The following is a 14,420-nucleotide window of genomic DNA, read 5'->3' as shown; positions in this document are numbered from 1 at the left end:
ACACCCCTGGTGCCCTCCCCAGCATCACCTCCACATGCTGCCACCAGAGCACACGGTGCCCGAGCACACGGTGCCCGCTGCAGGCAGAGGGCACAGGGACACAGGACAGCAATGTGACCTTGGCTCTAGGTGCCTCGGCATGGAGCGGAATGGCAGGAGGCATTTTGTCCCTGGCCTGCCAGCCCCGCTCCTGGCATCCCCCCTGTCTGGGGCTTGGGGGCTGCATGCAGAGAGCAGGGGGGAAGCAAGGGGGAAGCAGGCAGGAGTGCAGGCAGGAGTGCAGGCAGCAGGGTAGAAGCAGTTAGCCCCTTCCCAGTGTCACCGTGCCAGGGGACAAGCCAGCAACCTGGTGTCGGGAGGCAGGAGGGGAGCAGGGAGCACTGGACAGCCCTGGGAGGAGGAAGAGGCTGTCGCCCCATCACGCAGCCCCGAGCTGCGGTGCTATATTTACCCACCCGCGGGCCCGGGTCTCGGCCTCTCGCCTGTAACACAAGCCCTGCAGCCCGCCAGAATCCGAGGGGACGGCACATTCCTCAGCAAAAATAACCCCCCGGCAGCGGGCGAGAGGGCAGGGGTGGAGGTGACTGACTGGACAGCTGCACCCACCGCTCTGCTCACCGGCGAGCAGCCCTCCCGCTCCGCAGCACCCTGGGATGGGGAGCCGGCACGCGTGGCCACCACACCAGCCCCCTGCCCAGGTGGCTGGGGACAGAGCTGGGAGCCCGAGTCGCTGGCAGCTGGCCCCGGTGCCACCCCTGGGGCCAGGGAACGGGCACAACTCGGTGGTGCGATGCTGTGCTTGGGGACCGGTGGCTGCACAGCCATCCACCCACTGGCCCTTGCTGGCTGTGGGCATCCTGAGGGGCAGGTCCAGCTTCATCCTCCCTGCAGTGCCCAGCCCCAGGGACCTGTCCCTGTGCCAGCTGGGTTGTGGCACCAGCCAAGCAGCTCTGCAGAGGCAGTCCATGCGCTGGCACAGCTGGGCACCGTGGGACATGGCAGCCTGGGATGGAGCCCTGCTGTATGCCCCTGGGACTGGGGGGACAGGCAGGGAGATGGGGCATGACAGCCAGGGACTGCAAGGGGAAACTGAGGCAGCCCCAAGAGTCACGCAGGAGGGAGGAAGTGGCAAAAAAAAGAGGCTTTATGTCCTGTTCAGTCCCTGAGCAGGGCTGGCAAGGGCTCCGGAGGGAAGGGGCAGTTGGCACTAAACATGGGCATGGCACTGCAAAGTGAGGGACTAAAATTAGGCACCGAGATAAATGGGCAGAGGTGCTGAGCCACCAGGGACATCGTCAGAGCAGCCGTCCCTACCAGGGTGCTATTGGCATCGCCGCGCACTACCAGCCGCAAAAGCATGCCCACGGTGCCCCACTGTAACACCGGGCTGGACGGGAAAGGGCCATGCAGGGCCACCACGCACAGGCAGCTCCTGCCCCCTTCCCTGCCCCCAAATCCAGACGGGTGCAGGCTGTTCCCTGGACAGAGGACAGGTTCCAAGGCGGTTTGATTGCTGAGTGCAGGTGGAGGCGAGCGGAGCAAGACGCCGCGCCGGGAGCCCAAGACGGACACATCCAACCTTGAAACTAGAGGCAGCCCCGGCGGGGAGGATCAGGCAGCGCTGGCACAGTGAGGAGGGCTGGGCTCTAAAAGGACATTAGCTCAGGTTCTTAAGAGGTGATTTAATCCGGTTTATGGGGAAAAAATTCAGGAGATGCAGCTGAGAGGTGATACAGGCTTTAGCAAGCCTGGGGGACATGGAACCACGGTGGGGCCCGGGGCTGGCTGGAAGGGTCTGGAGGGTCCCTGAATGAACCTGGGAAGCCCCTGGACCTGCCTGGTGCTGATGTGAGAGGGGACAACGCACCCTACCTGCACCCACAGAGCCGGGGCACAAGGGAGAACCTGCACCAGGAGAGGGGCAGAGCAGTGGGACATGGTGGGGATGGTAGGATGCAGTGGGGATGGTGTGCCCCCAGGAGCCCCTGCATCCACCTGCCCGACCAGCAGGAGACCCCGAGAGCAAGCGCTCCCCGCTCCCCATGCCAGGCGCTGACGCACTCGGGGGACCTGGGAGAAGAGCAGGAGAAAATCATTAGTGGGGTGGAGCGACAGATTCAGGGCAAGGGATTAGAGGAGCTAAATCGGGCTTGTGTGAGCAAGGGGGAATGCTGAGCTGGTGCAGCAGGAGCTGCCGGAGCTAAGCGTGGAGCTGGGCAGCACGGAGCCCCCCCATCCCACCAACAGTGACCTGAGCCACCTTGGGGAGAGCCAGCCCCACGGAAAGCTGCAGCCTGGGCTGTGTGCTGGGAAGGGAGAGGGCAGGACAGGTGCCCACCAGAGACTGTGACCCGACAGGGGCGAATGGAGCAAGGGCACTCCAGTACCTCCAGATATGGGGGGCCAGAACCCTGAACCCAGAGAAAGAGCTTGTTCTGCCCAGGGACCTTGCACACATCCCCCTTGCTTGTTCAGATGATCTGGATTGCAGGGCTCCCCAAGGAACGAGCACGGTGTGTCCCTGCCCATCGTGGGGATGTCACAGCCGCCAGCGGGACTTCCATTGTCCCTGGAGAGCAGGGTCTCAGCAGGGGGTGTGGGGAGCCCCCGAGCAGCCAGGGCCTCCATGCCGGAGGCTGGCGAGCCGCGGCACCCGGCCTGGCAGGGTGTCAGGGCAGGCGGGTGCAGAGTGGTGGCACAGCTCCTCCATTTCACAAGATGACCCGTCTCACCGCTTGGCTGCAGGCACGGAGAAAATGGCCTCAGGGGAACAAGACTCTGCGTGCCAACATCCTACAACGGGGCCAGGCGACAGGGCTGGACCCCCCGCCACATCCCATCACCTCCACACCAGCACCCGGTGGGGACGCGGTGCTCCCTGGTCGCTGCCATGGTGCACCGCAGAGACCTTTCTGCCCTGGGGCAGTGGCAAAGATGCACCAGGGGCTGGCGTGGCTCCTTGCCCAGCCCAGTGTCCCCAAGCCTGCATGGCTCCAGAGGCATCCCTGCCCCAGGGCTGGCTTTTTTGGTGGCTGTTTGCTTGATGGCAGCACACGAACTGAGCGCCCGGGGCAGGGTGACATTCACCCCAGGCGTTAGGCAATCCTGGCTGCTCCGTCCCTCCCTCAGCTGCTCCAGAAAGGCGGCAGCGAGGGCCAGCGGCTGGGAATTGGGAGCAGGGAGGAGTGCGTCAGCACAACGGGAACGGGCACCAGGGGAAATCAGGCATTGCCGCTGGGCAGAGGCTGGGGGGCCCGGGCCGGCGGTGCCATGGAGAGGTGCAGCGGCACACCAGAGTGTGATAACAGGGTGAACCCCCTCCCGCCAGCCCCCCTGGGACAGGCTGCTCCTGCCCCGTGGGGCAGTGCACGTCTCCCACTCTCTCTGCACACACAGTGCCATGCACAGTGCCATGGTCCCCAAAGGCGCGATGCACAGTGACCCCACAGAGACCCACTGCAGGGCAAGACCCCTCCAATGCACTTCTCTGCTCCCCCTGTCCCCACCACCAGGCCCATGAGCAGCACCTACGCCTTCCTCTGTCTTCCAAACACCGCTCCTCCGGCCTCCCGGCTCACACAGAGCAACTCCTCCTCTTCCTCCGGTGCTCCCTGCAGCGCTAGAAAGGCTCCTGCTGCCCTCCCCTCCACTGCCACCCAGTCCCCCCTGCAAGGTGCAGCATCTCCAGCACCCCTCCCGTGCTGCAAAACCAAGGGTGCAGCTCCATCCCCGGCGCCCAGCGCCGCCTCCCTTGCTCCCTGCCGTCACTGTCCCCACACACACAGCATGGCTCGCATCTCAGAGCGGTGCCACCGGCTGGCACCACATGCCCCCTGACACCCAGGGAGGTGGAATCCAGCCTGGCTGAGCCCCAAAGCTGCCTTGCCCCCTGTGCAGGATGAGACCCATCCATGCAAGTGCCCATCTGCACCCCATGGACCAGAGGAGCACGCCCTACTTGCCACAGACAGGGCGGGTGAGCAGAGGGGTGGCCATGGCACTCTGTGGGGGCCAGCAAGAGTTACCTCTACCCTAATTAACCTAATTAATTAACCACCAGGCCCCGCCCACTGCAGGGCACAGGTTCCACCTACTTTACAGCCCCACCCCCTGCCGTGTTGGGCTGCTCCCTTGGCCCCAGTTCTCCCAGTGCAGCCCCAGTGCGCCAGTGATGGTGAAGCCACGGCAGCTCTGCCCACCGGCAGCTGGTGCACGGGGGTGGCTTGTGTGGGGGGACCGGGGGGGACCGCGGACCGGGTCGGTGGCTGCAGAGGGTGGCATCACCGGTGCCACACACCCGAGCCACGTCTCTCTCTCCTGCTGCCCCGAGCAGGCTCAGTATCACATGCTCCCACCACCTCCATGCCCAGCCCTGGCACGCTGCCTGGCCTGGCAGCCACTGCTGCAGCCACATGCTCGCTCCAGGCCGGAGAGCTGCCCCGGTGCTGCCGGTACCGCACACCCCAGCCCACAGAGAGGGGGGTACAGCAAAGCCCAGCCCTGGCTGGCCCCAGGCACGCACCGCGGTGGGAGCCTGCAAAGCACTGCCGCTTTGGCCAGCCTTGGCAAACCCATGCCCGCAGCCATGCCAGCGCAGCCGTGGTGGCGGCCACACCGCCCTTACCTTCCATGTCAATGATGGCCAGCACGGCGCTGGTCATGGCCTCTCCGCTCTCATTCTCAGCAATGCAGGTGTACACACCGGCATCCTCCTTCTTGCTGTCCCGGATCCATAGGGTGCCATATTCCTCCTCGCGTGGGGCCAGCAGCTCCTCATTTCGGTACCAGCGCAGGCTGGGCCGGGGGTTGCCCACGGCCACCACCCGCAGCCGGATGTCGCAGCCAGTGCCAATGGCCGCGTTCTTCAGCTTCCGCACAAAAGCCGGTGCTGCCGGGCGAGCTGGGCCCTCCTCGGGTGCTCCTGGCTCCCCCGTGACCTTGGCGCGCTTCGGGGGGATGCCAGGGCTCGGCGGGGCCGCCCGAGGGTCCCCGCTGGCCCTGCTTGTTCCACTGCGTACCTGTGCTCGATGCATGGTCTGCAGCTCCACCGCCTGTGCCCGCGACCCCCGCTGCCCCGAGCCGTGCCCCTCTTCGTCCCCTGCCCGTGGACTGGGGGTGCTGGGCGCCTGCCAGGGGTGCCCCCCGGTCCAGGTGCCGTTCGGTTCGGTGCCTCCCCCCTGGCCGGCCGCAGCCCCGAAGGTCGCAACGCCGTGGGCAAGTGAGGGGCTATTTTTAGGCGGGGGCTCGAGTTGCCGCTGGCCAAGCCACTGCTCACCGAGCGCCCAGCGCGGCGCAGCACCCACACCCCATGCTCCGTGGGGACCCCGAGCCCCCTCCCTCCCCAAGCCTCGGCACCTGCTCCTCCGCCGGCCTGGGTGCGAGTCCCCGCGGGTGCCGGCCGCTGGCTGAGCCCTCCCAGCGCTGGGGCTGTGGCGTCCCCCCCCTCACCCGTCCCGTCCCGCGCGGCCCCCGGTGAGCTGCGCTCCCTCTGCCCCCTCTCCCGAAGTGGCAGCTGCCTCTGATATGTCACATTCCTTGGCCGGGCTCCCCCTCTCCGCGCCCGCCGCCCCAGCCCTGCAGCCCAGCTCCGCTTGCAAAGATAGAAAGGGGCCAGCGCCTTTCCATATTAGCAGTGAGTCTTGGGGGGGACCCAGCCTTCCTCCCCGCTCCGCCTTCCCCTTCTCCGGCGGTGTCACCGGATCGGGACAGAGAGACCCTGGTGGCATGTGGAGGGAAAGGACACCGTCATGCTTCCTGCAACGCGAGACCCCGGGTAGGAGCCAGCCCCGCGGGGCCCCTTTGCCCCATCCCCAGCAGAGGGTGGGCAGCAGAGGAGGGACCCCTGTTCACCCGAAACCCATCCCGCGGGGAGGGCTGCAAACACAGTGAAACCTCCTTTCTCCCACTGAGCCCCTGCCTCGCCACCCTAGGCACTGTGGGTCCTGGCCAGCCCTCCCAGCACCCTGCTGTTCGGATTTGGGGTGCCCCACCAGAGCCCTCACCAGAGCTCCAGGCGGCGAGTGATCAGGGACAGCTTGTGCCCCGCGCTGCCTCGCCACCCCTGGGCAAGGCAGGGCTTCCCCATCTCCCGGTGGCGCCATGGCACACGTCTGGGCACCCAGCCCCGGCTGCCCTCGCCGGGGGCTGTAAATCTGGTGAGCAGGACGTGAGCAACACAACATCCTGCTTCCCAGCTGCAAACCGGCCCCCGCTGGCTTTGGCACAGCCCGCTGCCAGCAGCAGTGGAGCATCACCGGCGAGAAGATCCCAGGATCCCCCCAGCTTGGGTGGCTGGGGGACGTCGGAGCGGGATGTCCTGCTAGACCCACAGCCGGGCGGCAGAGCAGCCGAGGAAGCCCCAGGGTCTTTGGGGACTGGAGGAGAAGCTGCCAGAGCCCTGGGGACACTCTTCCCTGCCCGCGCTGCCCTGCAGGTGTAGGGCTGCTGTCCCCTGCCTGTCCCCCAGCCCCAGGGGCAGAGCCCTGGCCCTGCCAGCCTGGGCCAAGCGGGGAGGGAGGCGTCGTTCCTCCCCAGGACGGCCCTGGGGACCGTCCTCGATGTCAGAGGGCCACCTGCTGGAGACAGCCCTTGAGGTCCGACACCCCCCCCCCAGCCCTGGCCGGCTCCACAGCCAAACCTGGCGTTCGCCATGCTAGCCTTTCTGTCAGAGATCCCCCCCAAGCCCCATCCCCACTGCTGGCAGCAGCACCGGCCTTGGCCCTAAAACGCCACCCTCTGCCAAGCCCACTGCCCTCCCGGGGCTCTGCTGCCCGGAAGGGGAGTGCAGCCCCTCCGATGCCTCCTGGGGCAGAGAAACCCTGAAAATCTCTGTCTCGGGGATGCTCGACCTTGGGTTCCCCTGCTGCATCCCCCACTGCTGGGGTGAAGGAGCTGAAGCCAAGACCCCCACATCAGGAACAGTGTGGCCAGGAGGACTAGGAAAGTGACTGTCCTCCTCTACTTGGCACTGGGGAGGCCCCACCTCGAGTGCTGTGTGCAATTTTGGGCCCCTCACCATAAAAAAGACATTGGGGTGCTTGAGCAGATTCGGAGAAGGGCAAAGAAGCTGGTGAGGGGTCTGGAGAATAAGTATCATGAGGAGCGGCTGAGGGAGCTGGGGTTGTTCAACCTGGAGAAAAGGAGGCTGAGGGGAGACCTCATCGCTCTCTACAACTACCTGAAAGGAGGTTGTAGCGAGGTGGGGGTCGGTCTCTTCTCCCAAGTAACAGGCGACAGAACAAGAGGAAACGGCCTCAAGTTGCACCGGGGAGGTTTAGATTGGATATTAGGAAAAATTTTGACACTGAAAGGGTTATTAAGCATTGGAACAGGCTGCCCAGGGAAGTGGTTGAGGCACCATCCCTGGAGGTACCTGGAGGTAGACATTGTGCTTAGAGATATAGTTTATATTAGTGATGGGTTTTGTCAGAGTTAAGTTGGTGGTTGGACTTGATAATCTGAAAGGTCCCTTCCAGCCTAGGTGATTCTATGATTCTATCCCAACCATGGGGAGGGGGCCACGTGTGTTGAGGGGAAGAGGGTGTAGGGGGCAGGTTGAGGCTGGAGGTTGAGGCTGGAGGTTGAGCCTGGGGTGGGGGCAGGTGTGGGGTGGTGGGACTGATGTCCACGGGGTGCCGGGGAGGAGGTAGATTTGGGATGAGGGGGGGCTCTGCTTGCAGGTCGGTGGCAATGGGGAGGGCTTGGAGACGTCCTGTGCAGGTGTGGGTCTGGGGCAGGGCTTGCCAAAGTGAGGGCAGAAATGGGGCAGCTGTGGGGCTGAGAGCCACCGGGCCATGGTGAGAGGCTCTGGGTGTACGGCGGTGACAGGCGACGGTCACCTAGAGCACCTCCAAACCTGCTCAGAGCTCAACTGCTGCGGCCCCCGGTGCCAGCAGGGCTCACCCACCCAGTGCAACTGGGAAACCCACCACCGTCGGCAGCAAAACGCTCTGGGGCATCTTCAGTGTGAGGGACACAGACACTTTGGGGGGACCCTGCAGCCTAGGGGAAAGATGGCTCAGGGGGATGCAGGTCCCCCCATCCACCCCAGCCGAGCCCTGGGGGCCCGTGCGATGCCTCCCTCGGTGCCGCCCCAACCCCACCCCCTCCCATCCCTGCCCCACGGATGCACTGGGAGGAAGGGGTGATGCTCCGCTGTTTATTTCAGCCACCTGAAGAGTCACGTAGACGTGGTGGGGTGGGGGTGCAGTGGGGCGAGGGGTGGGGGTGCCTGCCCTGGCCCCCGGGCCTCTCTCCAGCTCCTCTCCTTCTCTCCCCCCTCTCTCCCACTCACTCACTCCTCCTCTCTCCTGTGTCCACCTACGGGTACCCTCTCGGCTCACCGAGCCTGGCCCCACGCAGCCTCCTGCTGCTGGGGGTCCCCATGATGGGGGGGACGGGCACTGCCCTCCTCTGCCCCACGGGGCTGCCACTCGGGCCGGGGGGAGCGCAGGGCCCCGGCCCCCCCGAGCTGGGGGCGGGACGCAGGCTGGGAGCACCCTGGCTCTGGGCCGGGTGGAGAATGGGGGGCTTGGCCTGGACCCCGCTTCCTCCCATCCCCGGCATCGCTGCCATCCACCCAGAGAAATGCCAGCTCCGGGGAGGCCGGCGGTGCTGGGGGTGGGGGGGGGGAACGGGTCCCCACTCCCACGGGATGAACCCTGAGCCCGTGCCCGGCATGGGGAGGGGGCTGCGGGGGGATCCAGAACCCGCTGCTGGGACCGTCCGGCCCTCCGGGGAGCTGGCCCAGGCCACCACCTGCTCCCCCCAGCCCCTCCTGCCTGTCCCCTCCCTCCCTCCCTCCTGCCGCCCCCCCGGCCCGGGCCTGATCCTGACGCTGGCGTTGCTGCTGCGAAGCTGCAAAAGCAGAGCGAGCCTTTCGAAGCCGAAGGAGAGAGCCCGGGGGCTGCGGGGGGCTTGGAGGGGGCTGCGCAGGGGGAGACCCCTCGGGCGGTGCCAGGGGAGCGTCGGGGGGCAAAGTGGGGGGCAGGAGGGGGGCTTGGCGGCGGGACGGAGGCAGGGACAGAAGGTGCCGGTGGGCTGCCGGGGCAGCCTCCTCTACAGCACTTCATGCTGCTGCTGGGTCGCCTCGCTCACCACCTGCAAGGAGAGAGGCACCGTGAGATGCCATTCTGTGCTGGCACCGGAGCCCTGAGCATGGGGACAGGCACTGTGCTCGGTCCCCCCTGCCTCCCCGCTACCCCCCGGTGCCACCCTGTGCTCACCTCTCCGTCACGGGTTTCGATGGTTTTGATCATCACGGTCTTTTTGGTGTGCACCTCGGAGCCGCGCTGCTCTGGGCTGGTCTCTGCAGGTGGGAGGACACAGGGGATGGGACCGCGGGGATGTGTGACATGGGGACACAGCAGTGGGGTTGGGGCCACTGGGGGGCTTCAGGAGCCCTGACTTACCCCCACACACACAACTTATGGCAGGACCCAACCAAGTGCCCCCACCCCAGTGGCACCCATGGGTCCCTGAGCTGGCATCCTGGTTGCAGCCCCCCAGGAGGGAGATCTTGGTTGCAGCCCCCCAGGAGGGAGAATTACTCCCACACTGGGGACCCCCGGGGACTCATCCCAGACCCCCCTCCTCACAGGGCGATGCTCACCTCGGAAGTTGAGTGCGGAGGCGAAGGTCTGGTGCATGGGGATGCTGATCCTGTGGGGACATGGAGGGGAGAGCTCAGCACCAGCCGCCACCCGTCCTTGGGCAGCTGTTCACGGGATGGGAGCCCCAAAAGCAGCTGACCCTGCTGGTTCCCCCCACCTTGCCCTGCCCCCCTGACGCTCACCGGTTCTCCTCGCCCTCCAGCAGCTTGCGGTACGTGGCAATCTCCACGTCCAGGGCCATCTTGACGTTGAGCAGGTCCTGGTACTCGCGCAAGTGCCGGGCCATCTCATCCTTCAGGTGCCGGATCTCCTCCTCCAGCCGGGCGATGGTGTCCTGGTACCCGCCGGCCTCCCCTGCGAAGCGCTCCTCCATCTCCCGCATCTGGCGCATCAGTGAGTCGTTCTGGGGGGACAAGGGGGTTTAGCGAGGGGGGAGACCCGGAGGGGCCAGGGGGCACCTGGGGTGGGAGCTGGGGGTGCTGGGAGCATCCTAGGGGAGAGCCGGGGACCCGGGAAGAGCTGTGGTCAGCCCTGGGCTGGGTCCAGCTGATGTGGGGCCATGATGGGTGGCCATCACCCTCCGTCCGCCCAGCGCTGGGCAGCAGAGTCTGGCAGGGGCAAGCTGGGCAGGTGGTGGGCAACCCCAGCACCCTCTGTCGGGGTAACCAGGCCCCCCAGCAAAGCCATCCTACCCCAGCGGGAGGACACGGAAAGGTGCAGGAGCAGCAGACAGCTGCTGGGGGGGTGGCACTGCCACATTGGCAGCTGCTGGCAGGCTCCTGTGACCGTGGTCATGGCGGAGCAGGACTGTTGTGCCCTGTTTGTTTGCAACCACCTTCCCAGCCTGCAACCAGACACCCTGAGCCCTGCGCCCGCCTGCCGGCAGCCTCCCGCTCTGGGGCACCTTTTGCAATCGGCGCCTTGACCCTGGGGCTCTGCCAAAACACCTCGCAGAGGCCCAGCCTGCAGCACAAATCTGGGGGAAGAGTCCCCACACGGCAGCAACTCAGAGCGCTGGGAAGACCCCACCCCACCCCAGAGATGTTCCAGACGTCCCCAAGCAGCAGGTCCCTGCAGGGAAACTGGGGGCCACCCCGATGCTGCCCATGGCTCACCGTGCCCTTGAGGGCGTCAATCTCGCAGGTGTAGGACTGGATCTGGTGCCGGTACTCCAGCATCTCCTGTTTCGCCTGCCTCAGCGCGTCGTTGTTCTTGTTGGCTGCTTGTGTCAGGTCAGACACCTGGGGAGAGACCAGGGTCAGTGGGCACGGTCACTGGGATGGCCAGGACCCGCCACACCGCGGCCAGCCCAGAGCTCGCCGCCTCCCGCACCTTGGACTTGTACCACTCCTCAGCCTCGGCGATGTTCTTGGCAGCGATGCTCTCGTACTGGGCGCGGATGTCCCGCAGCGCAGCCGTCAGGTCGGGCTTGGAGATGTCCATCTCCACCTGGATGTGCTGCTCCTGCAGCTGAGCCTGCAGCTCCCGGATTTCCTGGGGGGACAAGGTGACACCTCAGGGCACTTGCTCCATCCCCCAGCCCCACAGGTGCTCATGGGAAAGGGGGCCACCCCCAACTTACCTCTTCGTGCACCTTCTTGAGGAAGGCGATCTCCTCCTGCAGGGACTCGATGCGTCTTTCCAGGTCGATGCGTGCCAACGTGGCCGCGTCCACGTCCTGGGGGGACACGGGGAGCAAGGGTTAGCAAGGCGGGGGTGTGCGGGGACCACGCATAAGGGCTGGAGGGTGCAAAGCTGCGCCCAGGGCCATGCCCCAGTGCTGGAGCCAGGCTGCCAGGGGGAGACGGGGTGGGAGGGGAGATGGGGGTCCCACGCCGTGCCGGCGGGATGGGTACTCACAGCTCTGAAAGCAGCCAGGTTGTTCTCAGCCTCCTCCTTCAGCTGGATCTCCTCTTGCAGCCTGTGGGCAGAGAGGGGAGGTCAGGGGCACGCAGAGGGACCCCCGTCCCCCCGCAGCGATGTCCCCCCAAGCTGCCCCCGAGCCCAGCGTGGCCCGGTGGGAAGACGGCCGGATTGTCCTGCATTCCCAGCGGGCGGCAGGAGGCCTGGCAGGGGGCCAGGGGCTCTTCCTGCCATTCCCTATTATAGTCAACGCCGGAGAGAGCACAAAGGCATGAGGTCAGCTCGGTGCCACACGCGCTGCCCCGGCCCTTATAGGGGAGAGTGGCCGGCAGCCGGGGGGACAGAGTGCAGGCTCCGGCAAGGAGGGCCGGACCCTGAGCCGTCCCAGGGAGAGCAGGAGGACAGGCGGGTCTCAGCCATGCTGTGGGACGGGGGTATGGAGGGGGGACCGCTGGGGTGTGAGCCCAAGGTCAGGGCTGGAGGGGCCGGGCTGTGCCAGGGGAGGGGGCAGTGCCGCCGGCTGCCGGTCAGGGGGGAAGGCGGTGGGGAGGAGATGGAGGTGCCCGGACGATGCTGGCACACAGGGTGTCAGGAATCCGACACCCGTTTGTTCTGGGCCCTGCTCCTCCCCTGACATTCAGGGGTCCTCCATGCCGCCACCTCCAGCCTCCCAGCATCGGGGGCTCTGCCCCACCAGGACCCCAGCACCGGCTGCCTGGGGCAGGGGCTGGGGCTGTGGGGGGAGGCAGCAGGCTGTGTCACCCCCAGGAGATGGGGACTCGGCGTCCCCGGGGCACGGGGGCCAGGCGGGAAGGTGCAGATCAGCATCAGAGCAAGCGGCTCCCCCCGAATATCTGCCCCTGCTGCCAGGTGCCCCCATGCTGGTCAGTCCCCGGGGGGGTCACTCAGCTCAGCCGCCCTTTTGGCTGTCCCCCCAGCCCCAGGTCCCTCCTCACCACCAGCCAGGCCCACGGCGTCCTTGGGGGATCCCCGCGGCTCCTGGGGCACCGTGGACACCCATGCGAGGCCTGGAGCATCCCTGGCCTGCAGAAGTGTGGCTGCTTCCTCCCCTCCCCTCTGCGTGTCCGGAGCTGGTGGAGCACCCCCCTGCCCCGTGTCATCCTCCCACTCTCTTCCGCCTGCCTGGCTCCATCCGTCTGTCTGGCTGTCCCGCAGGGCTCAGCTCACCCATGGGTTCGCCAGCCCTCCCTGGTGCGAGCAGGGATGGGGATCCCGGGGGGGAGCACTCTGATCTCCAAGCTCTGGGGGTCCTGTGGCATACAGCTTGGCCACAGTCCCTCTGGAAGGGAGGGCATGGGGGACACCCCTGCCTGCCAGAGCCGTCCTGCCCGCCGGCTGCTGCCTGGGTGCCTCCTGAGGGCTGGCAGTGGCCATCTGGAGTGCCCTGCTGAGATGTCCAGGCTGGGAGCACCTCCCTCACCCTGTCCCACACCGTGGGACCAGGTACCCCCCCGGCCTGCGCCACGCCATGGGTCAGGGAACACCCAGCACTGGCGGAGCGGGTCACAGGTTCCCTTCTCTCTCCCAAAACTCACAGCCAACATGCCAGGACCTGGCACCCTGCAAAGTACCCTGCAGGTGGGTGCAGCCAGCGAGAGGCACAGCTGGGGTGCTCTCTCACCCTGGGGGACAGGGCGAGGGGGACAGAGTAGTGGGGCCACGATGGGCTCCAAGCATGGGGGGAAAGGACGGCAGTGAGCACCCGAGAGGCTGCCAGGGCGAGCTCTGCCACCCCCCATCCCTAGGGATGGAGATGCACGGATGGATGCCCACAGGGACACGCCGGGGCTCCCCACTCACCTCTGCTTCAGCTTCTGTAGGTCATCAAGCAGGTTGTCCCGCTCGACTTCGACACGGGCCCGCTGGCTGGTGAGCACGTCTATCTGGCGACGGAGCTCCCGCAGCTCCTCCTCGTACATCTCGGCCACGCGGGTGGGCTCCTTGCCCCGCAGGCGGTTCACCTCGGCCACCATCAGGGCATTCTGCTGCTCCAAGAAGCGCACCTTCTCAATGTAGTTGGCGAAGCGGTCATTGAGCTCCTGCAGCTCCACCTTCTCGTTGGTACGGGTCTGGAGGAACTCCTGGTTCATGGCATCGGCCAGGCTGAAGTCCAGCAGCTCGCCGGCACCTTGGTAGGCGCTTTGGTAGGAGCGCAGGGGCGTCACGCGGGTGGTGCGGAAGCTGGACAGGCTGGGGACAGCCGAGGAACGGGACACCTGGTAGACGCGGGAGGTGACGGAGCTGCCGCTGCTGCCCTTGCCCCCGAAGGAGGCGCGGGAGAAGACCGGGGAGCCACCGCCGAAGGTGCGGCGGTAGGAAGAGACCCGCTGGCTGGAGGAGTAGGACTGGCTCATGGTGGCGGTGGCGTGGGGCGGCGAGGCCGGAGCAGGGAGCAGGCGGTGGGGACTGGCGAGCGGCCGGCGGCTCGGAGAGGCGTCGGGAGGGGACCCGCGCCGCCGCTATTTGTATCCTGCTGACATCACTCGCCCCTCCTGCTGCCGGGGGATGCTGCTGCAGGGGGGGGGGAAGGCCACCAGCCCCCGCCCACCACCCCTCACCTGCCTGCACCACCATGCTGTGGACCCCCAGGCAGACGATGACGATGCCCATGGACCCCCGGGCACCCCCAGGCTCCGCCAGTGTATCAGCCTCCCCCCTGGCCCCCACTGTACTGCCCTGTCCCTGGGGGTGCGAGGGGAGGAAGGGGGGCAGGCTAGTGGTGAGCCCCCCAGCGCTGCCCAGACCCCCATCGGGGCGCAGTGCCATCCATGGGGGACATGGACAGACAGACAGACAGCCTGGGCTGATGCTGGGGAGAAAGCCCTTCACACCGTCACTTGAACCCCTTGAGCCAGACCCCATGTCTGATGGTCACAGTCTCCAAATTGGCCTTGAGCACCCCAAAATGCCCCGATGATGCCCTGA

The 14,420-nt window shown here is 66.6% G+C and overlaps 2 protein-coding genes across 2 annotated transcripts in view; both read right to left on the bottom strand.

Moving 5' to 3' along the window:
* The window catches only part of SPEG (striated muscle enriched protein kinase), a 40,195-nt gene extending 34,715 nt beyond the window's left edge, over positions 1-5,480 (bottom strand). Inside the window, 1 exon segment of the mRNA XM_054209685.1 lies at positions 4,625-5,480. Coding sequence (XP_054065660.1) covers positions 4,625-5,033 — 409 coding nt within the window. The 5' untranslated portion in view covers positions 5,034-5,480.
* A 2,946-nt stretch (positions 5,481-8,426) lies between these two features.
* DES (desmin) lies at positions 8,427-13,947 on the bottom strand. Its single transcript, XM_054210174.1, has 9 exons — positions 13,296-13,947; positions 11,472-11,532; positions 11,194-11,289; positions 10,944-11,105; positions 10,727-10,852; positions 9,794-10,014; positions 9,611-9,660; positions 9,225-9,307; positions 8,427-9,099 (listed from the first exon to the last, which is right to left on the bottom strand). The coding sequence occupies exons 1-9, from the start codon at positions 13,847-13,849 to the stop codon at positions 9,058-9,060; spliced, it is 1,395 nt and encodes a 464-aa protein (XP_054066149.1). The 5' UTR covers positions 13,850-13,947; the 3' UTR covers positions 8,427-9,057.
* Positions 13,948-14,420: the final 473 nt, after the last annotated feature.

The sequence above is a fragment of the Rissa tridactyla genome, chromosome 7 (assembly GCF_028500815.1).
Source record: "Rissa tridactyla isolate bRisTri1 chromosome 7, bRisTri1.patW.cur.20221130, whole genome shotgun sequence".
NCBI classification, from domain to species: Eukaryota; Metazoa; Chordata; class Aves; order Charadriiformes; family Laridae; genus Rissa; species Rissa tridactyla.
Note: the sequence above shows the minus strand (reverse complement) of the source record. Positions and strands in the feature narration are given on the sequence as shown.